Source organism: Anopheles arabiensis, chromosome 3, assembly GCF_016920715.1.
Source record: "Anopheles arabiensis isolate DONGOLA chromosome 3, AaraD3, whole genome shotgun sequence".
Lineage (NCBI taxonomy): Eukaryota > Metazoa > Arthropoda > Insecta > Diptera > Culicidae > Anopheles > Anopheles arabiensis.
The window spans coordinates 80498377-80523855 of NC_053518.1; the positions used below are offsets into that span (position 1 = coordinate 80498377).

The 25479-nt window shown below is 44.4% G+C and overlaps 2 protein-coding genes across 9 annotated transcripts in view; both read right to left on the reverse strand.

The window, feature by feature from the left end:
* Nucleotides 1-25479, reverse strand: part of LOC120904136 (fat-like cadherin-related tumor suppressor homolog) — a 262216-nt gene that overhangs the window by 16049 nt on the left and 220688 nt on the right. For 6 of the 8 annotated variants that reach the window (XM_040313924.1, XM_040313923.1, XM_040313928.1 and 3 more), the window contains 5 exons: nt 17304-19100; nt 16215-17198; nt 14156-14339; nt 8569-8592; nt 738-974 (listed from right to left, as the gene is read on the reverse strand). In XM_040313924.1, the coding sequence (XP_040169858.1) occupies nt 738-974; nt 8569-8592; nt 14156-14339; nt 16215-17198; nt 17304-19100 (3226 nt within the window). The remainder of the gene's footprint in view (nt 1-737; nt 975-8568; nt 8593-14155; nt 14340-16214; nt 17199-17303; nt 19101-25479) is intronic. The other 2 variants (XM_040313930.1, XM_040313927.1) reach the window with 1 other exon arrangement.
* On the reverse strand, nt 21761-24685 carry LOC120904137 (E3 SUMO-protein ligase ZBED1-like). The gene is made up of 2 exons (XM_040313931.1): nt 24094-24685; nt 21761-24037 (listed from the first exon to the last, which is right to left on the reverse strand). The coding sequence occupies exon 2, from the start codon at nt 24035-24037 to the stop codon at nt 22208-22210; it is 1830 nt and encodes a 609-aa protein (XP_040169865.1). The 5' UTR covers nt 24094-24685; the 3' UTR covers nt 21761-22207.

The following is a 25479-nucleotide window of genomic DNA, read 5'->3' on the forward strand; positions in this document are numbered from 1 at the left end:
GGGCAGCGGCGAGTAAGAAACCGGGATGAAAAATCAATTCACGGACAGGTGTGCCTTACCATCCCACTGGAAATGGTTTGTAATTGAAGTTAATAGCCGGCGACACCGACAATATCGTACTTCCGAGCATCGCCACACAGCGCAACGAGCAAAAGGAAGCTGCCAATCATTAGGACGGATCTTTTCGACGGGACGGACCGGGGATCAGACGTTTTGGACGTTGCGATGAAACTCATCAATCATTTCTGCGTCCACGACGGGACCAAAAAACGGACCAAATTCCATCGGGATGAAAATATTGTCCTTTTACGAAAGTGTAAAAGAAAAAAAGGAGATAAAAAAGACTGGAAATCCTTGCTGTCCTTGGACTTTTGGTTTTGTTACAGGAACATGAAGTCCATGAGGAGATGGTTGCTTTTTTGTTGCAAGCAATCAATGTCAACGAATCTCTTGTGGACATGTGGCTTTGTGGGATTTTGCTGAAAGGTCTGGCCAGTATCACCGGGAATGGAATGAGACATTCCGTTCGCCTAATAGAGCTCCATTATTGTTCGGAGGGCAACAGCAAAAAAAAAAAAAACTCCCTGAAACTCACTCACACACAAGACTGAGAGGCAGGATCCAATATCCTGTGGTCCTGCTGCCACCGGTTCACACGCTAAACGTAGGATTCGGGCAGGTGCAGGTGTGCCAAGGGCAAGGCACATCTTTACGGCTGTCGCACGGGTGGGACTTACCGGTGTCGTTATCCTTTGCCTGCACCTTCAGGATGGCCGTACCGAAGGGGGCCCGCTCGGACACGGTGATGTTGTAGCTGTCCTGCTCGATTTCCGGCGGGCAGTCGTTCACGTCCTGCACCAGCACCGACACGGGCACCTCGGCCGACACGCCCGACACGCTGTCCGTGGCTCTAATTAAAAGTTCATAAGTCTGCCGCCGCTCGTAGTCCAGCTCGTCCACGACGTAGATGGCACCTTTTGGGATTGGGTGGGAGATTTTTTTTATTACATCCGGAAGAGCGACGTGCAGTGGTGCAGGGAAGATATCGTCGTCGTCGTCAGCATCGTGGTTGGCGTCAGCAGCGTTGTCAGTAGCGTTGAGCAAAAGGAAGAACAGAAGAAAATGGACGATATGAAGAGAGAGAGAGCAAAGAAGAAACACATTAAATATTAAGATTATTATATTTTTTTTGCTGTTGCAAAAAGCACACACTTTTATAAGGATGATTATTTGCGGACCGTCTCTTAGCAGGCAATTTCAGCGAGACGGTTTACAACACAGTGAGAAGGGTGCAGAGAGAACGACTATATGTGCAAATATACGGTTTCATGCCACTTTGCAAGCCACAACATAAAACAAACTATTCCGTAACATGCTGGAACCCGGGGCGTCTCGGTGAGGTTTGACGGGTGAGGAGGAAAAGGGGGGGGAACGGTGTGCCTGGGAGAATGACTTTTCCTCGGTGAGCGATACGAACAGGTGGTTAAGGGACTGGACCGACATAAACGCAGCACTAGCACTTTACAGACCACTGCCGCCATGCCACACACCTTGCCGAAAGGTGGGTGCAAAATGCAAATAACACTTTTTTACATTTTTGATCGCCCACCGAGAATAAATTGTGTGTTTCGCCAATAATCATCATACACACTGCGGCGCGGGCATGCAGGCACAGGAAGATGCAAGCCAGTGGAAAGGGAAAGCTATCAGGCAAAGGTTTAAATTAACGTGCGCTTTCGTACGGGAAGTTCACACTGTGCACGCTGAAAGCTACATATTTCTCAAAATAAATGATGGCAATGCTGTAGTAGAGAGAGCGAGAGCGATGGAGTAGAGGGAAAGAATGGGAGTGAACCCGCCCTGTGCACATTACCATTCAGCAGCGGGTGTGCGCGGCACACCTTTGCTGAATTGAGCGATAAAATTGAATTTATAAATTTAAAACACAAACACAGCAGCGACCCTGGCGTTAGCAATGAACGAAAAACGATAAACGCAAGTAATTGCATGCAAATTAGTGGCCTGCTTGCGAGGATCGTGCACAGGCGCCCGGCAGTATGCGAATTCAGCGTCGGGCTGACAGTTAACATTTTAATACGATTTTTTGAAGCATAAAGCGAGCATTAATTATTGATTGCACGCTGCGAACTCAAATAGCAGCTTGATTTGTTTGTGAAAAAACACGTTGGTGTACTAAATAAACACATCGGCCGGTGGTTGTTGTGTAAGTGGCTTACCACTTTGAGTATTTTCAATCGCCTAAATGTATGCAAATTATTGATTCACTACCTTTTTAATGGAAATTCGCGTTTCACCTAAATTTAATATTTAATCTATTCATTATAAATATTCTATTTAATTTTTTAATTCGGTTATTTAGTTAATTATGAAAAAACCCTCTAAATATTGCCAGCGACGCTTCTGAAATCATGCTTTTGATTGAACGTTACGTTCGAATTAATAATAAACTTATTTTTTAGTCTTATTGTGTAAGTGGCTTCCCTCTTTGAGCGTATTCAATCGCCCAAATGTATGCAAATTATTGATTCACTACCTTTTTAATGGAAATAAGCATTTCACCAAAATTTAATATTTTATTTGTTATTATAATTTATTATACAAACATAATTGAATGTTAATCAAATGCAATTTCTTGCAAACTGAAATTTAAGCAGTAAATTTATTTTGGCTTTGTTTTCATTGCTTTATTAGTTAAACAGGAAGCTATCAGCCATATGTAAGTAATTTGAATTGCTTTATCATTCATGCCATTAACTTTCAAATCATGCTTTTATACGAAACATCCTAACTGTGCATTAGAGAAAAGTCATAAATTTAGATGCGGTTTCTTTGCAGTGTTGTTTTTCTTCCCAACATCACAGGATATTTGTCACACTAAAATTCCAAAATAGTCGCCACTACAGCAACAAAAAATCCACATAAAACTAATTGATTCCTCTCCGGAAACCACTTCATGCCCCCAAGCCGGACTGTGGCCTCACGGCACGAACCGCATTGCATTTCCGAAACAATCTCATCATGATTCCCCCTACACTTGGTACCCCTTTCGACTGGAATGCCGCAGTAGACGAAACGCGTAGCCCTTCCGAACGAGCAGTGTGTTTAGTCTATTCTGCACCATTACCACAGCAAGGGGTGCGCGCACGTGAGCGAAGCCACACCTTAGGAAGGTGTTTATGTATTATCATTATGGGAAACGCATAGTTTGTGGTTTTCATACGCTCGGTTTTGCGGGTTCAGGGTAACCGGCGGGTTGATCGTAACGGTGTGGCCGTTTTTCCAAACACAAAATGCGTACGTGATTTTCCGCCCGAAATGAAAGTGTTGCTCCATCGGTGACGGTGAACACACATTCGGGAAACGGTGTGCCCGAACATCTCATTATAGTGTGGCAGATCGGTTGGAAAGTGTACTTTAATGCACTTCCCTGCGTGCACACGACCTAGTGTGCTGAAAGTGGTTACTTATTGCAGCAAACTAATTGCCAAACGGATCGAAATATCGAATTCGAAAAGCTTCCGGGAAACGAGATATCAATTTATTTGAATATATTGGTGTACGCCAAAAAGAGAGAGAGAGAGGGAGGTCGGTGTGTGAGAGAAGAGTGCAGATTGAACATAAAACATGCTGTGCAAATAAATTAGAAGCAGCCGGGATGATGATTGCGCATGAATATTGAGGGTGAAACGGATGATTGTAGTTTGATGGTTTCAAAAATGTTGTGTTTTTGGGAGGTCGATCGGAAGCAATTCTCGGCTGTATAATTTGTGCAATAGGGACACATGCCGTATCGGAAAGGGGTAGCTATTTTAATGAGTCGGACCTGCTCATTTTGAGTCGGTTGCCGTACAAACGAGTATGTGGCGGGGTTTCGGGAAATGAAACGAGCTGGTTTCGAGATAATGATGTGAGAGAGTTCTGGCTACCAATCGTTGATTAGTTTCAACCAGATTTTAAAGAAAATCAAAAGCTAATAGAAGCTAGTTAAAATTACAGAAAGTTATTCAATACATGCTAACGATTTATTTGAATTTGAAACATGGTCAAATATCGAAATGATTAAAAGATGAATTATTTTAGATGAGTTATACCATTAAAGGAACTATTTGAAGTTTTATTACCATTACAACTGCAAACCCTTTAAAGCATTTTAGTTAAGCATGCCTAAATAGTACTGTTAATAGTATCTTCTAGTATACATTGGAATACCACTTTTTGTAATATTTGTTGTATTGAATAACGATATCAAATGCAAACAATTTCAGGCATAAGGCAAGAAGAAAAGGTAGCGCCACACTCTCTGATGCTCTGGTGCTATCGACCTAAGGCAGCATCTATCAGATAGTGTTCGTTATCATATTTGAAACACTTTACTTCTTTCCATTATCAAAAGCTTCAAAAGATCTTCAAAAAGCTTCAAAAACCGAACCAATAACTATACAAGTTAATACAGAAAAAAACGGGAAAATCCTACAAATATTCCAATTGCTTCTGAAAGGTTCTCGCTGCTTCATGTGATCAATACGATCGCACAAACTTCAAACGAACCAAACCGCTGTGCGGAAACTCCAAACAAATTTGCGTTCCGTTTGCTTTGGTTGTGCAATTTTACTGCTTTGTTCGAAATAAGAATATTCTGCTCGCCGATTCTATGGGTGTGTTGATTTTTATTTTTTAACTTTATTGTTGTAACGTGTGTAAGCCGGATTTGGCAGAGGACCCAGTCACCGCGCACAATGCTTCAATCAACGAAATCATTCATCTGTTTTACCACCCATATCGCGTATGACGCGTGGGCGTGAGAGGATTTAACAGAAATAGGAATAAAAAGGGGATGGACGGAAAAATGCACCGTTTTTCCAACACCGCACGCGTTTGAATATCGATTAAATCTCGGAATCGGAATCTTTTTTTTTTCTTTTGGGCCCGCGCTCCCTTTTGCCCCTCGTTTTATCGGCGTTTACGCATCGTAATGGTGATTCCCGTTTTAAGGGCTTTCAATGGGCTTTCACTGTATTGGGGCGGTGTGTCGTTGCATTTTTTTTTGTGCCATTTTTGTGTTTCCCCGATACTGATCGCCATCATTTTCACACCAAAAACACACGCCTATTTCTTTGTTTGAATGTTTTTTAAGTCTATGTAGGGGGTTTCATGTATTTTTTTTCTGTCCAGGCTGCATTTTCTTCCATTTGGGCATGGACAAAGCGATAGGGAATTAAAATGAAAAGAAAGCCAACGCATAACTACATATTTATTTACGTATATTTACGCAATGGGTGAATATTGATAACGCGAGTGTCTGGAGTTGTATATAATGAGATTAGTTGGGTGGCGAGATTAGTTTGTTCTTTTGCAATTGTGAAGTTTTTCAGGCCTCACATATTGAAATGGGAAATTGTTTACGATGCTAGTTTTATTCGAGAGAGGATTAAACAAAATATTAGATATTCCTTAGCGCACACACTCTCATAAGCTTACTGAATTCCAGAGCCATTCCACTGTGAATTGGTCTCCGTTTGAGCTTTCATCGCACGCGATAGGTTTCCACAAACTATGAAAAGGGGTTTTGTTACTCACCGCTCTGCATTTAAATCTTGCTCGAGTGTTCCAACAAACCACGATATGTCAACCTTATCGCGTGAGTAGCGAACCAACAACAAAAAAAGCCCCGAAAAAAGGACACGTTCGACGATCAAAACACCACACACTCGCAAAATCCGGACCGGAAAGTTAATTCCGGTGCAATTCCGGGGATCATAAAATCGCACAATGGCAAGCTTCGAAAATCCACCCGCAAACCTGTCCCGTCGGCAACGCGCTAGAATGCGTTGGGGGGAAAGGACAGATAGTGAATAACCGTTCAAACCATACCGCGTCCGATAGGGGAGGGAAATATTTTCCATCGATGATTTAATATTGCTTCGGATAGTGCTTTAGACTGGTTTCACTCCATACAATATCCTAAAACTATACCCGTTGGTGCAACAATCGAGATTTCGCCGCACCGGAGTAGAACAAAAAAGGAAACGCAGCGGCTCAGTACACACAACCGATCCTATTAGTCGAACGATAGTGTAGCAACGGTTCTGGGCTACGAGAGCGCACAAGCTTAGGGCTATAAACCGGTCTATTAGGTGCGTGAGCAAAGTAAGCGTCCCGTTTTTAGTGGCAAAATATAATACTTTACTCAGTAGTTAATAGCACATAGATGGCGCTAGCACTGAAGTATTATTGGAGTTTAAATCAGTTAATAAATATCGTCACCATTTACACATTTACTATCAGAGATCAATTATTTCAAAAAATTTTTGCATGTGCAATTTAAAACATTTATCCCTTAGATTTAGATGTTTTGAACATTTGAAACATTTAAAATATTGTTGAAAAATATTACAATTACGAGTTCTATCAGTTTCTTACAAATATGTTGCATACTTTCAGGCGCTTTGAACCACAAAATAATCTTTGCTAAAAGCAACGAGCGAAAATGAACAAACATTACCAAACAACTTGACGTACTGCCACGTGCCATACAACTAATGCAACAAAGAAACAAACTTTTCCAACCAATTTAAATGATTGATTGACAAGCATTCAGAAAGAAAATTGCATTACTTCCAATTAAACAACACCTTTCCAATATCTGCGATCTCTAGGACAAATGCGCAAAACTAAGTAAATAACCCAACGCTGTATAAACGGGAAAAAAGTATTTGAAACACCACGCCATCAACTGTAGGTCTACTAGGCTCAATGCAAAAAGCTTCCATCCAAAAAGCCAAAATGAAAAATCCATCGATTCTACCAGAACAATAAATGTGCCGATAACGGGGATGCAGTGCGAAAACTAACAACAGATCGATGAGTGTGTGGGGCAGAATATCTACGATCTCAATTTTCTAACCCCATGTGAGGCCTAGGTAGGATTCGGATTAAGCCGTGCTACTACTGGGTTTGCTTTGCAGCAAGCGAAACCAAGTGTGGGCAGTAGTGGGTTTTGAATATTTCAACACCTGAGCGGAGTGTTTTATCAGTTTCTTTTTGCAAAATACCAAAACAAAAAAAAAACAAAAACTATATGAATTTCTCCCATAAATATGCTCCATTCTCTCGTTAGAACCAATAACATGGTTGAAAGGTGACACCAGCAAAAACACAAAAAGCATTGCTGCACCACAGCGTCGCTAAAATAATACTGTATCACAGTACCGGGAAAAGCCCACTAGCACACATACACGCTCTAAAACATGGAATGGGTTGGGAGATTGGAAAATCGCTTGCAAGCACGGTTTGGCCGAGATTTTGGCGAATGCTGTGCTGCTGTGTAGCCCGGAAATCGGGGCACTGTAAAGATGGATGTGTTTAAAATAGAGAGCCAGGGCAAACATTACTCGCCAACCGTTGCGAGCAACACACGCCCCCAAAATTCACGTAGCGGTGGTGGTGGTACTGAATGTTTTAAATGTATGAAGTGCAGCACGACAAACGGGTACTTGGAAAAAAGGTAAAGGCAAAACAAGTTCATAGAAATAATTTATGCAATTTTCTACCAAAGGATGGATGAAATGGATTTTAATTTAACTTTTTTGTTGTTGTTTTCTTAGTTTTTTTTTTAATTTTTTTAATTTGAAACACTTTTGAAATCGTGGGAATTTCATGGAAAAAGTGTCCGTTGCTTGCAAAACTGTTTTATGTTTTGCATGGCTGTGGCATGACAGTAATGAAAACGAATATCCATGACGAGAAAGAGTTACGTACGGAACGATTTGAGTGTTTGTTTTTATTCCCTTGGATGAAAAGATCGGACAAACAAAGATCGTGTGAGAGTAGATGATTTGAAATTTAAGTTTTTTTGGTTCTAGAACCTATAACTAAATCCTATAAACATATTGCAATGATAACTCGATTAAAAGAATGAATAAGCGTGTAGTTGACATTATACTTTGATTAAATACATATTTAGATCGTAAGCTTAAAATTTAGTTGACCCAAAAGAAAAGAAAAAAATAATACGATGATACAAATCATTATACCCCTAAATGTATGCAAGCTTAATGGCAACTTTAGGGTTATAAGGTTTCGATGATTGTTAAAAAGGAACGCATGTGAACGTTTTACGACACAAAAAGACAGAATGGTTAAAATAACAACATCAAAAGACGAAAAAAAACGAAGACACGCAAAATGTAGATTATTATGAGTATTATTGTGAGCAAACTGTGTTTAATTTAGCATCTCATGTTTGTGTGCATTAGGCTAGTAATTGCTGCGAGCTGGTGTGTGAAAGTAAACACGTTTGGTAAGCATATTAAAGATCGTTGTGCAACAATCCAGAGGATGAGTGTGAGTGAATAAGAACATCAACAAAAACAAACGTGTGAATAATATACGACACAATCTATACAGCTAGTGCACAACAACACATTGAGGACGGCGACAACAACAAACACAAAATACAAAACACGAGCAGTGGAGGATTTCGATGGGATTTGAATGTGTGTGTTTTTTTTTTTGGTCGAGTAAAATTTCGTCTCTTGCGATACTCACATGGCCCGTTGGTACTGTCCGGAGCTTGATCGCGGACGTGATGGTTGACGATGTGGCAAGAAATGGTAGAAAAGAGACACAGAAAATAGAATAATCATTTGAATGGAAATGGAAATAAAATCATGTAGTTCCGGGAACATTAATGCGCTTCGCGTGCGCTTCGATGTAGCTGTTTGATGCGCTTTGCTGTTGTGTTATCGATACGGATCAAACGGCTTGGTACACTCGTGGACGCCTATAGTGTGCTAGAGCTCAACCGAAGCGTTGAAAGGATTACATTTGCATTTGGCACCATTTTGTGAGTGAAGTTTGCAAACATATCAACATAAAAAAAAACACAAAAACACATTTGAATTACAATTACCACGATAAATACCTTTGGCAACGCTGCACCACATGAACATGATCGGTATATTTATATGCAGAGCATTAAGCGTGAATGATGTATCAATTTTGAGCTTGATGAATGTATGTAGATTCAATTACAGGAAATAATGTGAATCGCAGTTTTAGCATCGTTATTACCCGCAAACCCCCTACCAGTTTTGTTGCCTCCACTTTAATACACATTTTCTCGCCGCTCGATGCTTAACGACCGACCACCCGAAGCAAAAACCGTGCCCGTTATGGCAACATGAGCGCCTAAATGTATGTAATGTGAGCCTCAAGCATACTGCCTCGCGCTATAAGCAGTGGCGCCTAGCGAATGTAAACATAATTAATCTCGACTGGAGATACAGGCCCTGCCTGTATTGACCGTAAGTAACGCGTTAATGTTTTGCTTACTGGAAATGCTGCCTTTGATGCTGCTGCTGCTGCTGGAACGCTGCGTATGGTGTTGATGTTATTGTTGTCCAAATTAAACAAACCAAATCTCGCCCTACCCGTGCTGCAATTATGGCATTCCGATGGAAATAGCGCGCGACTTTGCGCCCGCTAAAGAAAGCTGTACTAGGTGGGCAAATGCTAGTCAAAAGTGACAGGGAATTTGTTTCCTACCTCCGCACAACGCACGTGCATTGCTAATTGCAGCAGGAATGCGGCTTTGATGTGTGTGTGTGTATGTTCGTAGCAGTAAACATTTAAGACAGGGACAGTAACAGCGGAAACGTGCGAAATTTACAATGTTGCTGGTGCTACATTTTCTACCAAAAGATTCTTCTGGGAAGCAAGTGGAATTTTAGGTAGAATACTAATTTAATTGCAATTTCCGGAGCAAGGAAATTGTATGCAGCCCACTCGCTAATTAAGGGTAGGCATTTAATTAGTGTAGTGAAAACCTCAACACGAGCAAAAGCTAGTATTCATATAAGCATTTGTTCACAGAATGTGCACAATTTGCCTATAAACAATAGCAAATCAAACACACGTTGGAATGCCGTTAATGAAGCTCATTAGCTATGTGTTACATTACACTAAATGATTAAAAGTGTATCTTGCGAATCAGTCATATATAGCTATGTTATGTGTTGTTTTATCTATGCGGTTTGATGCAGAGCAAATAATAATTCCCATTATCCGCCTTTGTTTATGCAATATATTGTAACCTGTAGCTTTTTATAATCCAGTGATATAATGCCTTTATGTATGCAATTGAAAATACAAAACTAAACTTATAGAATCAACAGCTTAATAGACTTAAGACTTAAATATTTTTAATCATTTTATTTGTTTTATCCCACTGCAAGTGTTTTCTTCTTTAAAGTTTTTACGAGCTTTGTTACATAAAGATAGATGAAAATAACGAATTGCATACAATCAATTGCTTCACGTCACTGGCACAATATAAATCCTTCGCAATGAAGAATATAAATAAAATACATTGTCCAATGTAGCAATGTCACATAATAAAGCTCTATTAAAGCGAATATTGGCAAAATACTCTTCCACGGTTGACAATACATTTTCTATCTTCGGGCGGATGTGGTATCCGCTTTTGTCACACGATAAAGACATGTTCTCCCAAGGCCAAGATTTTAGATCCTTTCAAAATTTTCAAACTGGACCAGATAAAGAAGAGAATAAAAAAAGCAATATTGTTTGTCATTTTTCCAAAAGGATTTCCGGGTTTCTTTTAAGTCGAGCTTTCCCCCTCTCTCGGTGTGCTTGTTGTTGATAACTTTTGCTCTGCGAAATATTTTTCGTCCTTTTCTTTCCTAAATTTCCAAAAGCTATTGTTTTCCTCTTTTTGCTCACATCTTCATCGAAAAAGATTTACCCAGAACAACACACAAACGATAGCGCACGGCAAACGATTTAAAGCTCTAAACCGGCAGCAGTTCTAGCGCAGCGAGTGTGTGCGGCAACAGTAAACCGTTTTGATTGCTATTTTGATCCGGTTCCGTACGGCTTGGCGAAGCAACTTAACCGGAAAATAAGACATTGTTACGGAATCACGAACAAAGCCGGCCGCCGGGAGGCGTGCGTGTATGTGGGTTGCTTGTTGGTTCGTACAAAGTCAGCGTCCGTTTTGCTCGTTAGGTGATCTGCTGGACTGTACTGGTTGACTGTGTCGGTGGAAAAGCACACACACACACACACACATATATACAAAATTACTCAAATCGTGCAACTAGCGAGGTGGGAGGAGTAATTTTATTCATCCCGAAGGAAGCATTTTTATTGCACTCTGTTGTGCGGAATGGGCACGCCGTTAAAAAGGCTGTCCATTTCCGAACGATTTGAATAGTGCAACTATGTGAACAAAGCGAATGGACGTTTGCTGCATTGAAGCTGCTACGAGATTGTGCTTTATTTCGACTTCAAGCTTTGCTCTTTTGCTGAGTGGATCAGATGCACCATTAAAGTATTACCCACGAAGTGAAAGAAATTGCGAAGAGATTTTTGCTCGAAACTAAAACGATTGGCCGTTGCTTTACCCTTTGCAAGCAAACCTAATTGTAAGATAAGGTTCACAGTATGATGACTTTTCCGAAGCAAATAAAGATCGACTCCAATGGAGCGGCAATTAGGGTGTCGATGGCAAAGCGAACGAACGTAGCGCGAGAGCACCAAAAGGTCAATTCATTGGCATTTCACCCGACGCATTTCTTACAATCGAGCGCTTGATGATGGCATCACACACACGCACAGTGTTGTGTTGCACATTTCGTGTAGCTCCATGCATGGAAAGGTCAAATTGAAGAGGATAGCAGCGCGCATAGACGAACGCTTCCATGCTGTAGCCAATGCACCACATACACACGCGCACACGGTTTGCACGAGAGTGTTTGAAAATGCATTTTCAATTGCTGTAATGAACTTTTACCCAAAGGAGCGCAGGGAGCATTACGAAGGTTTCGGTATCTCAATTATCGTCCGGTCGAGGGAAGAATTGAAAATTGAAACCAATTTGCTGTGTATGGGTAAAGGGGTGTATGGTGCAATGCAACACTTACAAAGTGACGTTTGAGAGTTCCATCTTGATTAGAAATGGGGGGAAAAATCAATCCAATTGGATGGTTTAATTTCAAAAAGGGCATTTTTTGCCATTTTCATTTTGCTTTTACTTATTCCACCCAATTATTTATTTTTGCTCTTTTACTATAGAAGTAGTAAAAAGAAAGTATCAACAGGAAAATTAGGTAATGCTTTTCACTAGAAAATAACACTATCGGGATAAATTATATCTGTTTAAACCACCAGTCGAAGCCCCATTACACGAAACCGCAGTAAAGCTCTTACCAAGGAATGAAGCAAAACGACCAACTAGCGCGCGATACGTATCCTAATGACCGGATATGCCAGGGCATGCCGGAAATGGAAACGCAATAAAATCCTGCCAACTACCGTCTGGTAGCTGGTGCCATTGCTTTCTTTCTAAAACAAATTTAATTCTTCCTCAACCCACTCGTACACTTAAAGGGCACGAAATTGCCTACATTTAGGCGTTTATAGCTACAGCGAAGCCAATTAGCAAACGATCGGTTGCGTGTCGATTTGGAGAAGGATAGCAAAAAAAACGGCAGCCTAAACAATGGTATAGTAATGCACCATTCCAAACCGAGACACAGCCTTAAATTAGGGACCCATTTTGTTCCTTGCTTCCGTTGCAGCAGTAGAGTGATTAGCTGGGGCAGGACACACTTTACTGTTTCATACACTTCTACACGAAGGCAGACGCTAGCTAATCGTCACACAAGCGCAACCGTTCAGCCCGCCGAATGGTGTGGCAAAATATTTGTCTGGCGCAGTAGCGCGGTCGAATTTGATGCACGTGAATTATGACTCCTCTGCTTTGTAATGTAAAAAAAAAAACAACACAACAATAACACCAACAGCGCACAAGCAGCTCAACACGGGAGAAAATGCCATTCCGATGCCAAACTTTAATCGCGTAATGTTTCAACGTTCCTGTTTTTTTGTTTTTCGCTAGAGATCACGCTCCATCGCAGAGCAGCAGCAGCAGCAGCATCAAAGGCAGCGAGCACCAGCAGAACCGACCGAGCAACAGTGGAAGCAACATTCCAACAGCTCCAAACTTGTGAGGAATTTAGCTCCGTCCGAAAGTATCAGCAACCGTACCACCGGCAGCAGGACGAAGTAACGGGCGCGATTCGAGACAAAAATGTAACTACTGTTCGATGAAGCGAGTTTATTAAATTCTACCCCCCGTTGGAAGGAGCTTACCGAAAACAAACGACCAAAAAAACCAAGCGAAACAACGAATGCTTGACGAGTGCCGGCTAGCACTTCCCAACAGTAAGAAAATTCCAACACACATACACATACTAAAAAATTGCCTCCGCTGCAAAGCTTGGACACACAAAAGACCTGGTGGAATCTGGGAGATTGTTTCACTTTGTCGATTGCTTTTAATCGACGAAGAGATTTTTTTTTAGTGATGATATGCCTGCCATAGAAAGAAAAAAAAACACGATCAAAACCTTACCTAAAACAAAGCAGATTGAGCGACGGAGAGCGAAGGAGAGGCGGAGAAAAAATCGCCAGCGAATTGGAAAGAAAAATATCACGTAAAACGTGAAAGTGACGAAGCACGAATGGTCGACCAGGCCGGTCTGGCCGGTACCGTATCCTCCCGGTGAACGTCAAGGAAATTAATTCTCTGGAACTGTTTGCAACCCGCTACACGGTGCATTGGTTTCCGTCCACCGGAAACCGAACCCGGAGAATGAGAAAGTGAGGAACAGAACACAGGAGCAATATTTTTCTATGCCTGCATCCGTGTGTCTGTGTGTGTGTGACTGTTTGAGGTCTTCTATCACTTTCGGCAGTGGGTGGTAACCACCGCCCCATGCTGCTCAGAACGTCCGAGTAGAGAATAGTGGCTAACCCAAAAAAAAGCTTCTTCTAGCAATCAACCACGGCAACCGAATCCGGTTCGAAGGACCAAAAGTTTTGCACCACAGTAGCGGATGGAAAGAACAGATTCTAGAGCGAAAGGGAGAGACAGTGAGGCCCACATCGCTTCTGGTGTGGGTTCTCAATACTAATTTATCGGATGACAGTTTGAGCTGGGGGGAAGTACGGTTTCACTATATTGCTGTTAAGAAAGAAAATAGAGCACACAAAAAAAACTGGAGAGAAAACTGGGTCTCTACCGCAGGGCGTGCGTTGCGTGACTTACCCGTGTTGAAATCGACGGCAAACTCCTCCATCTCGTTGCCCTTCACGATGCTGTAGATCAGCTTCCGGCCGAGCGGGCTCTCCGCCTGGATGGCAACCGACAGTGGCGAATGCAGCTCGATGTTTTCCGCAACCGTGTCCGAGTAGAACTGCTTGCTGAACACCGGCATCGATTTATCTATCACCTGTGCCAAGGGGGAAAGGAGTAGAAGAAGCAAATCGACAGACGAGATGAGAATGTGGTTGTGGTGCATCTAGCAGGTCTAGCTGCCTGCGAGCTGTGGCCAACCGTCCGACGAACGATTCAATCGAACGTCGGCTTAGAGCATGTTTAAGTTGAATTCAATGATCGAAACCGTAAGCTGGGTCGGGTTAGACGCTCCAGAACAGAGAGAGAGAGAGAGAGAGAGAGAGAGAAACAATCAGCAATGCCTCAGGTGAGCACTTTCCAAAGAGACTATATGATGGGGCAGAGGGCATGTGGGACCAAAAAAGAAAAACGAGCCCAAATTTAGGTGAAGGCTAGAGCTTACCAGATGGCACGTTTTACCAGCCCGGCCGGCCAAATGCAAATGATATGCAAATGGAGGGGCGGGGGTAATCATTCAGCGCAGAAGATAATGCTAAATTGAACGGTTTTTGAAATTCACACAGCCCCCCGGAAGGCCCGAATGTTTGCGCGAGTGACCCAGATCGGTGGTTGGCACAGAAAAATGGGCTTTCAAAATTAATAAGTAAAACGCGCCTTTTCGCACCGGGCAGGTGTGCGCCGCGAGCCATGAACCAACTTCCGGCACATACAAAATAGACACTTCCTGGGAAACAAATCACGAACAAATACACCGTTCAACCGCGCAACAACGCCATTCCACCTGCAGGGTGGGAAAATACGCTGCTGACCCTAATCCTGTTGTGATAAATTTGTCCGATTGTGCCGCCACCGGGCGGTGAAGTAAAGAAAAAAAGCTTCCCGCGATGTACAAAACGGCGCACCGGCGAGAAGAAAAACAGGTGAGAAATCTAGAGCCGACGGAGCTATATCTTTCGATGGCCAATTGCCGCCGAAAAGCAAATGGAGGTAAACCGGCCTGGAATGGAGGGCGGGGGAGACTCCTCAGGGGAAAGAGATGGCTAATGCAGCTCGGCACGGCATATAGGCAGGATATACCATGATTAATGACTGCATTCAATCAAAAGCGAACCAAATGTTTCGTATCCTTCCGTGCGGTCCTGCTCTACCTGCTTGGCCCCGTTGTTACCTTAACGCTTATTGGCATACAGTTTGGTCGTATTGTACGTAGTCAAGTAGTCTGTTACACGAAGACATATGAGGGAGCCATGCAACCGGGTGCTCTGTTCGTGCACGGATGCTTCCAACGGTTGATCGTTTCCGACCTGATGAAAAGGTCGCTGCCCAAAATGCCGGAGGGAGCTCTCCGGGGCGATGATAAGCAGCTGCAGCAGGATGTGATGTTGAATGGGTGTACACACCCTTCTCCCCACCAAAAAAAAAAAAAAGGATTGTTCCGTCGTCCATCCGTTCCAGCCAATGGGACGTGTGAACACGTCCATGATTCATGAAGCTCGTATCACGTCGGGAAGGTTAGGAGACGAACCCCCCCAAAAAAACCCAAAACAAGGGGGCATGCGTGTGCGGTGTGTTACAACAAAATGTTATTCTAACTGAAAGAACCTCTTGACAGAAGGAGATGGGGATGAGAAAAAGGACGAGCGATAACAGTAACAGTAAACCTCAAACAAAGGGATGGGATGGCCAACCGGTCGTACCCCATCGCTTCGCCGGAGATCCGGCCGGGATGGGTTTGTTTGGTGAAACACACATACACACACTGAATGCCGATACCGTGGCTGAAGAACGGTAATAGGTTCCTCTTGAAAAACTTCCTGATTTATTACGGGTTGCGTCTTCCCAGGGAGGCATCGCATGAATGGACCGATTGAACCGACTCGCCGAGCTCGAACGCGGATGCTTCCGGCGTGGTGAAAAGAAGAAGCAAAAAAAAAGAAAACAACGAGTGAGAAGCAAACCCATTTCTTACCTTCACATGTACGGTAACGTCCGTCGAGCAGGGTGTGATGCCGCCGTCATACGCCGATATCAGCAGCTCGTAGTCGCGGTTGTGGCCCTCGAGCGTCTGCTTCAGCGTCACCTCGCCCGTCTTGCGGTCCACCTTGAACAGCTCGCCGTGCCCGCGCTTCATCTCGTACCGTACCTCCCCATTCTCGAAGCTGTCCAGGTCGAGCGCGTGCACCTTCGTGATGACGGAGCCGCGCGGATCGTCCACCGACACGACCGCGTAGTACGGCAGGTTCACAAACATCGGACAGTTGTCGTTGATGTCCAGTATCGTCACGTTCACGATGACGTGAGCGACGCGCGGTTTCTCCCGGTCCGGCTGCTGGGAGCGGGCCTCCACAATGAGCTCGTAGTTGTCGCGCACCTCCCGATCGAACTTGCGGCCCGTCGTCTGGATCGCGCCGGACGTTAGCCCAATCTGAAACATGTCCGTCGGGTTGAGGATGGCAAACTCGATGTGTTCGTTCAGCGTCGAGCCGAGCACGTTCACCACCGCGACGGTGCTGATTTTCGTACTGTTCTCCATGATGGAACCCTCGTACGTCGGGCGCTGGAAGATGAGGCCCGAGTTTTCGGACGTCTCGACGTTCACGTGCACCTGCGCCACCTTCGCGAACTTGCCGTCCGAGACGCGCACCGCTAGCCGGTAGGCGGGGCCAATGCTTTCGACGTCCCGCGTCGTGATGATGCCGGTGGTGGCATCGATTGCGAACACACCGTCCCGATTGCCCTCGATGATGTCGTACCGGAGGGTGGAGTTTTCCGAGCTGTCCTCGTCGGTCGCGTTCACTTGCAGCACGGCCACGTTGGCGTAGGTCGGCAGCAGCAGCGTCACGTTGTACTCGCTCTGGCTGAACGCCGGCGCACAGTCGTTCACGTCCGTGATGTTGATGCGAACTTCCGCGGTCAGTTCCGACGTCAGCCGTGGCTTGCCGAGATCAGTTACCTAAGAAATTGTGGCAAAAGAAAACGTACCAAAAAGGCAATGTGGTACACGTTTAATAAAAAAAAACACACACACACACACTTCTCCGCACCACAAACCACTTACCTTGACGTGAAAGCTGAAGAACGGGATCTTTTCGTGGTCCAGGAACATGATCGTTTTGATCGCGCCGGTGCTCGAGTCGATGTGGAAGTACCTGCGCGGCAGCATATCCAGGATGTCATAGTGGAGCAGCGCATTCAGGCCGGAATCATCGTCCCGCGCCCGGATCACGAGCGGCAGCGAAGCGTTCACGAGATGATTATGATTGCCCGTTATCGCACTGCCGCTCACGTTCGGCGCCAGTGCTTCCGACAGCGTCAACACGAGCGACCCGATCGGGGCCGCCTCCGATACCTCGCCCCAGTACACCTGCTGCTCGAAGTACGGCACGTTGTCGTTGCGGTCCAGCACGTTAATAGTGACCGAGCAGGTGGCCGACGCCGACGCCATGTTCGTAGCGCGCACCGTCAAATTGTAGAACTTGTTGTGCTCGTAGTCGAGCTGGTCCTTCGTCGTGATCACGCCCGTCGACGGGTTGATGAAGAACATGTCGCCCACGTTGCCGCCGATGATCTGGAACAGCAGCGACGAGGTGCTGCGTGCCTCCAGATGTATGACGAACGTGCCGATCGGTTGGTTTTCGTAGATTTCCGCCGCCGGATCGTCCGAGATGAAGCGGGGCGGTGCGTTGTCCGCCATGCCGATCATGATGTGCACCGGGATCTGGGAGGAAAGCGGCGGCTTCCCACCATCGGTCGCCTTCACCTGCAGCATGTACTCGGACAGGGCGCTGATGTCGAGCTGCTTCGCCACACTGATCACGCCCATGCTCGGATCGATGCCGAACACGTTGCCAATGTTGCCGCTCACGATCGTGTACGCGATCTGCGCATTGTCGCCCACGTCCCGATCGATCGCGTACACCTGCACCACCTGCGTCCCGACCGCCGCCGTCTCGTACACCTTCCCCTGCACGATCTTCGTCGTGAACTCGGGCGCATGGTCGTTATGGTCGTGCACGGTAATGATGACGGTGGCGTAGTTGCGCTTCGCCGGCGTACCCTGATCCTTCACAATCACTATCAGCACGTGCTCGGCGAGCGTTTCCCGATCGAGCCGGTGCGCCATCACGATGCTCCCGGTGACGGAATCCACCCGGAACAGCTTCAGCGATACCGGATCCCTGGCCGCGTGCAAGCTGTAGAACAGCTTCTTATCCTCGTCCTCGTCCGTTGCGTGCAGCTGCAGCACCTCCATGCCCTCCTCGATGTTCTCCGAAATGTCCACCCGGTACACCGACTCGGTAAACTCGGGCCGATGATCGTTGATGTCGATCACCGACACGTACAGCTGCGTGTACACCATGTGCACCCCGTCCGAGATGCTGATCGTGATGTTGTACTCACGCTGCCGCTCCCAGTCCAGATACTTCGCCAGCAGCACGTTCCCATTGTCCCGCCCGATGTAGAACTCGTGCCGCTCGTCGCCGCCCACAATGTCGTACCAGACCTGCTCGCCGTCGGCATCGGACGCTTGGATCAGCGCCACCAGGTAGCCGGGCGCATCGCTCTCCGTCACCTCCACGTGCTGATCGCCCGTCTTCACCACCGGTGCGTTCTCCGACTCGAGCGGCACACCGACGACGGCCACGACGACGCGCGCCTGCTGGGAGCGCTTCGGCACGCCGTGGTCTTCCGCCCGCACCAGCAGATCGTACTCGGTGTCGATCTCGAACGTGCGGGCCGCGTAGATCACGCCCGTGTCCGGATCGATGCGGAACTTTTTCGCCTTCCCGCGGCCCGGCTTGATCGAGTACGTGACGCGACCGTTTTCGCCGATATCCTGATCCGTTGCCAGTACCTGCATGGGACCGAAAGATAATGAAAAGGCGCATTAGTGAGCGGGTTGGGAATGATTGGAAGCGGTTTTGCTGGAGGGAAAAATCAAAGCACAAACGCATAAGCATTACATTAATAAAGACATTATTTATGCTAGCTTCTTCTACTTTGGCTTTCTAAAAATAGCTACGTTAACGTGGTTCATTAACTTTTGAGTCACAGAATTGTGCCATTTCCCTTTGATGTTGTCATACCACTATGCTCTGCAAACGATGGATTGTCTCGCCCCTTGTCTCGGCGCTTTTGCATGAAACCCGTCGAGTAGAAGCAAATTGCGCTTCTAAATTGATACATTCTCTTTCATATCCTGTTTGTTTTTGCGCCAGTCAATTCGCATACAGGATCCCACACTTTGGAGCGGGGTTAGCCTGCCGCTGACATCATATCGGAAAGCGTATTCCATTCGCAAACAAATAGCAAACATTTCAGCGTAATAGAATTTATCCCACACTCGCACTACTCGCCGGGTCGCTTGCTCAACTCGAGTCAATTTCTTCAGCCCCTTTTGCATTCTGCCACCTCCATATGCTCGCGGTAGGAGCGAACAACGACGAAACAATATATCGTCCCCGTGCGAAGATTTAACACCCAGTGGGTGCATGTTTGTGCATAGGAAAAGAGGGTTTTTTTTGTGTCGCCGTTGTCTGGCTCGGTCTGTACACTCTTACTCTACACTGTTTTGTGGGTACATATTCATATGCATGGATCCAATCCGCTGACGACGTACGTAGGGGAAAGCGGGGCAATATGGACAGCTGAAGCAGTTTAATGAATATTCGTTTCAATTTCCCACAAACAATGATTATTGTTACATTGATTACATGATCTCCACAAATATATGGATTAAAATAGCAACATTACCTGAACACTGGGGAAATATGGGCCACTGCAATAGCGCTTGGGTAATGGTCAAAGCTTTTACGCCCGTTTCCTGAAATGTGGACCAGCCCGATTCCGATTTCGTGTTCGTAATCAATTCCGGAGCTGATTTATATTTTGGAGTCTTTTCTGGAGTCGACTCTGGGGCCGATTTCGGAGTCGGTTCCGGAATCGATTCCGCTATCGGAATCGGCTCCCGAATCAGAATCGGCTCCGGATTCGGATTCGACCGGGAAATTGCAGTTTGCCCCGGTTACGGAATCAGGATTAACTCCAGAAATGGAATTAGCTCCGGAATTAGAATCAATTCTTTAATTGAAACAAGAAGTTTCATAAGCGATACCAGTCCGGAAATCTCCATGAGCATGAATCGTTTACAAGTAATTTTGATTCTTTGCGGCTATCAATACGTAGCATCATTGGTCCCAAACGCATATTCTTATGGAGATCCCGAAACCGACTCCGTTTGATTCCGGAACCGATTCCTATTACAGAGCCGTTTCCGCAACTAATTCCGATTCTAGGGTTGATTCAGGAACCTATTCCGGAGCCTATTCCGGAACCTATTCCGGAGCCTATTCCGGAACCTATTCCGGAAACCAATTCCACTTCCGGAGCCAATTCCGATTCCAGAGCCGATTTCGATTCCGGAGCCGATTCTGGAACAAATTCTGGGACCAATTCCGGAGCCGATTCCAATTCCGGAATCGATTCCGGAAACTGATTCCAGATCTACTATCCGGAATCGATTAAAGAAAACATCGGAGCTAGCCGGAATTGATTCCGAGAAAAAAAAACATTTTCCCTGCACTAAACTGAATCTTATTATGCTTTTTTTAAATAACGAGTTATAACAACTACATGGTGTTCTTAAAATGAATAAATTGAGCCTTGGAATTTAAGCTTACTGTAACATAATACTTAGCTAAAGGGTGCTTATTTTGCCTTGTTTACCCCTATACTATCCCGGGTGGAGTGTGGATAACGAACCAGCCCCGGCTAGTCATTCGTCATCATCGTCGTTACCGGGGCACGATACACTCATATCCCGGGGAGTTGTGTGGAGAGCATCCTGACATTCGACGCCTTTTCTCCAGGATTGAGTTGACTTTGCTTCTATCATCCTCTTCCTTTGCCCACCCTTGCCCACGTTCCGCTGCGGAGTAAACCAGTAATATGCTATTTGCGCGTGTTTATATCGTACTTCCCTTTCCGAAGGGTACAGAACATCTTTCAAAACTGACTACAAGTGTCGCAGCACAGAGAAACAGATGGAAAGAGAAAAAAAAAGACGGAAAACTTCCTCAACACGACCAACACGACACGGAGAGACAAGGCATTTTCCTTTTATAGCTTTTGTATGCGCCGCTCAAATACGTCCCTCCGCACGTTCCCCTGCTAGAACGCGGTCGTTTCGGGCATAACATATTCTTCCGGCACTCTCGCGCGTTTGCCCGAGGTCCTGGAAGGGAGAGAACGTACTTAAGGGGGTTTCTTGCGTTTTTTTTACTTCCTGTTGGTTGGTGATTCTTCACAGCGCCCGGTGAACGTGTGCGAACCTTAAAGGCTTTTTCGGTGAAATGTCACCCTGCCCATGATTCCCGCGACACTTTGCGCCACATCATCGGACGAACATAAAATCATAAGTGACATCATTTCACTGGGCTGGGGGCTCGGGGTTGGTACGAGTGTGTAATGGAACACTCTGCACTAGGCATGGGCAAAACGATTCTTTTCACCGATCGCGAGCGTACTAGTTCGCTCAGTAAAAAGAACCGAACGCGAACGGCGATTCTATCGTTCATTTTTTATTGAATATGACCCAGCCATATCCCTTGCGTGATTTTTTATTAACAAATTATTGATTCGTTATTTAGCCTACATTACTAATTTGCATTAACCAATGATTGCTGCATAGTAAAGTTGCAGAAGTGTATTCAACAGCGCGTGAACCAAAAGCAAACAAGAAGTGTAACTAACAAACGCGTTGTCTTATTTTCAATTTTACAATATATTTACACATACTAGTTGATATCATAGTGCAAAATTTATCATTCATTTAGTTGTGTTTAAAACTATTTCATAGTTCATTATGTTTAACAATTATTAACTCTTAACAAAAATTTTATTAAAAAAAAAGCTCAACTATACCTTGACTATCTTACTAAGAGGAGAAATAAAAAGAATATATTATGAATTGTGTTGTAAGAAAACTAATTCGTGTAGTTTTTTAGGTAGTAATCTTGTTCGTTTTTCTGAAAATATCTGGCCTGCTTTGGAGAAAACTCTCTCACAAGGCACCGAAGTACCTGGTATGCAAAGGTTTTCCATTGCTAAAATGTACAATGTTGGATATTTCATACGATTTGCTTGCCACCATGATAGAGGATCTCGTTCCATTGCAATTGGATTTACCTTAAGGTACAAATTAATTTCGTCTTCCGCAAGTTCCCTAAGAGTATAAGATGTTTCCAATTCAGAATGACACACTATGTCGCCATATAATAAGTTTGCATCAGTATTAGATTTGAAAGCATCCTCTCTTACCGATATTTGTTTGCTCTCCTGAAGGGGAAGCATATCCGTTAGTATCAAATCATGTGTTTTTTTTAGTTTATCGGGTTCATTCTGAAACCCCGCTTTCATCACACGTGGATCTAGGAACATTGCTTTCCAAATTTGATGGTTATCTCTATACACTTTAAGTTTTTCTTCTGTGTTTTCAACTAGTAAAGATATCAAAGTCTTTACTTCTGGGACTAATTCGTTGTTTAATAGTAAAGTTGAAGTTTTACGCAATAATACATTAGCTAATAAGCCAACGTGTGAAAGGGTCGTATGTTTCTCCGCCGAAACTAATTTAGTTGCTGATGAAAAATATTTGAGTGCCTCCAATGATTGCTCGATAATTACCCAATCAGTGGGTGACAAGTTGGTTTTCATTTTTAAGCTATCTACGCACGAAAGAATGGGTATTTTATTTTTAATGAATCTGTCCATCATGTCAAATGACGAGTTCCATCTAGTTGGGACATCTTTTTTTAGTTTAAGTATTTCATGATTAAATTTTTTTTGAGTTGAAGCAAGCATTTCTGATGCTATATTACTTTTTTTAAAATGCATGACCACTCGTTTAACTTCATCAACTGTTGTAAGGATAGACTTTTCTATGGAGTTTCGTACTATCAGATTTAGATTATGCGCAAAACAAGGTATACGTGGGAAATTTAAATTATTGGCAGCTGCTATCATATTTTTAGCGCTGTCGGTCACTATGGCAACTACTTTTTTTTCTATTTCAAATTTTTTTAAAACTTCGGTGATCCACGAGGCGATCTGAGAACCTGTATGCGACCCTTTAAATTCAGAGCATTCAAGAAGTTTTGATTGCAATTTAAGACTCTCATCTATGTAATGGGCAGTCAGTGCATGAAAGCTAATGTTATTCATGTTTGACCAACCATCCGACGTCAATGCAATAGTTTTTGCTGATCCTACATTTTTTTTAACTTTTTCCATCTCTTCATTATACACACTTGGCAATAATGCGTTGGATACCGTCTTCCTACTAGGTAGTGTGTAATTAGGATTAAGTGTAAGCAAGAATTTTTGGAATGCTTTACTCTCGACAATTGAAAACGGAAGACATTCCTTAGTTATAAAATCTAAAAGCATCCTATCAAGCTGCCTTTTTGTATCCTGACTCACTGGTTTATGTAAATAATTATAAATAGAGTTCGTTGAAGATGGAATACTTGTTTCGCCTTCATTATCCAAGCATGAACCGGATGCTGGGGTTTCATTCGATGCGGAAGCATTAGCTATATCATTTGGGGAGTTTCGCGGTGGCTGGTTTAGGTAAGGCACTGTTGGATGTTTGGTGAATAAATGACGCTTCAAATTTGAAGTAGTACTTTTCGAAAAGCTTAATACTGCCAGGCAATACTTGCATTTCGCGCCTTTTTCCATCTTTTTAAAATGATTCCAGATGGGACTTTTGTATCCACAATTTTCAGCCATCTAGAACCATAACGCACTGTTAAATATTGTTCATGTTTTAAGTATATTTTGGTTACCTTATATTTGATGCTAATTCAACACTACACAACTCTAAGAGCTTTAAGAACAATTCCACGTTTTTAACAGCGATTACGCACTTGACCTATCTGCTCTCTGGCAGAAGTTTGTCATAACTGAGCAAAGACGCAAAATAGACGCAAAAATGTCACCAATATTCTTAACACTTACCTACACCTTGTCATACACAATATCATACACGCTCAATACAATATGCTGTGTAACTCTGGGTCAAAATGATGAAATCAGTTAAGTTGTGTACGTACGTTTTCCACACCAAAAGAACACTAACGAACCCGTTCGAACGGGCGCGTTCGTTTCAATGGTATAGGTGCGACTTCCACACCAACAGAACACGTATCGAACACTGACGATTCCGTTCGAACGGACGCGTTCGATTCAATTGTATAGGTACGACTAGCACACCAACAGAACACGTATCGAACACTGACGAACCCGTTCGAACGCGTTCGATGAATTCAATCGTATAGATACGATTTCTACACCAACAGAACACGTATCGAACACTGACGATTCCGTTCGAACGGACGCGTTCGATTCAATTGTATAGGTACGACTAGCACACCAACAGAACACGTATCGAACACTGACGATTCCGTTCGAACGGACGCGTTCGATTCAATTGTATAGGTACGACTAGCACACCAACAGAACACGTATCGAACACTGACGATTCCGTTCGAACGGACGCGTTCGATTCAATTGTATAGGTACGACTAGCACACCAACAGAACACGTATCGAACACTGACGAACCCGTTCGAACGCGTTCGATGAATTCAATCGTATAGATACGATTTCTACACCAACAGAACACGTATCGAACACTGACGATTCCGTTCGAACGGACGCGTTCGATTCAATTGTATAGGTACGACTAGCACACCAACAGAACACGTATCGAACACTGACGAACCCGTTCGCATGAGGCAAGAAAGAGCAAGAAGGATATACGTTTTTGCGGGTATTCATTACCAGCTAGCCTGTGTGGCGTCGAACACTGAGCGACACGTTCGAACGCGTTCGGTGTAGTCAGTTTTTCCACCAATACACTTTCAAAAGTCCTGGTCGTTCTTTTTTTTATGAATCTCGTTCGCTCGTTCCCTTTACCGAACTGTTCGAACGGTGCGATTCTCGTTCATTTTACACATGCCTACTCTGCACACGTCCCGGGGATCAGCGCACCGGGGTGTGCTTTGCGCCGGGGGCGCCATGCATATTGTGCCACCGCCCGCACGTCGCGGGGTAAGCGGTGCGGATTCAAAAATGGTGGGAAATTGCATACTTCATTCTACACTCGCTTGCCAAACGGCTTGAGCCACACTGACGGACGGACGGAAGGGGGACTACTGGGACCTGGGGCTT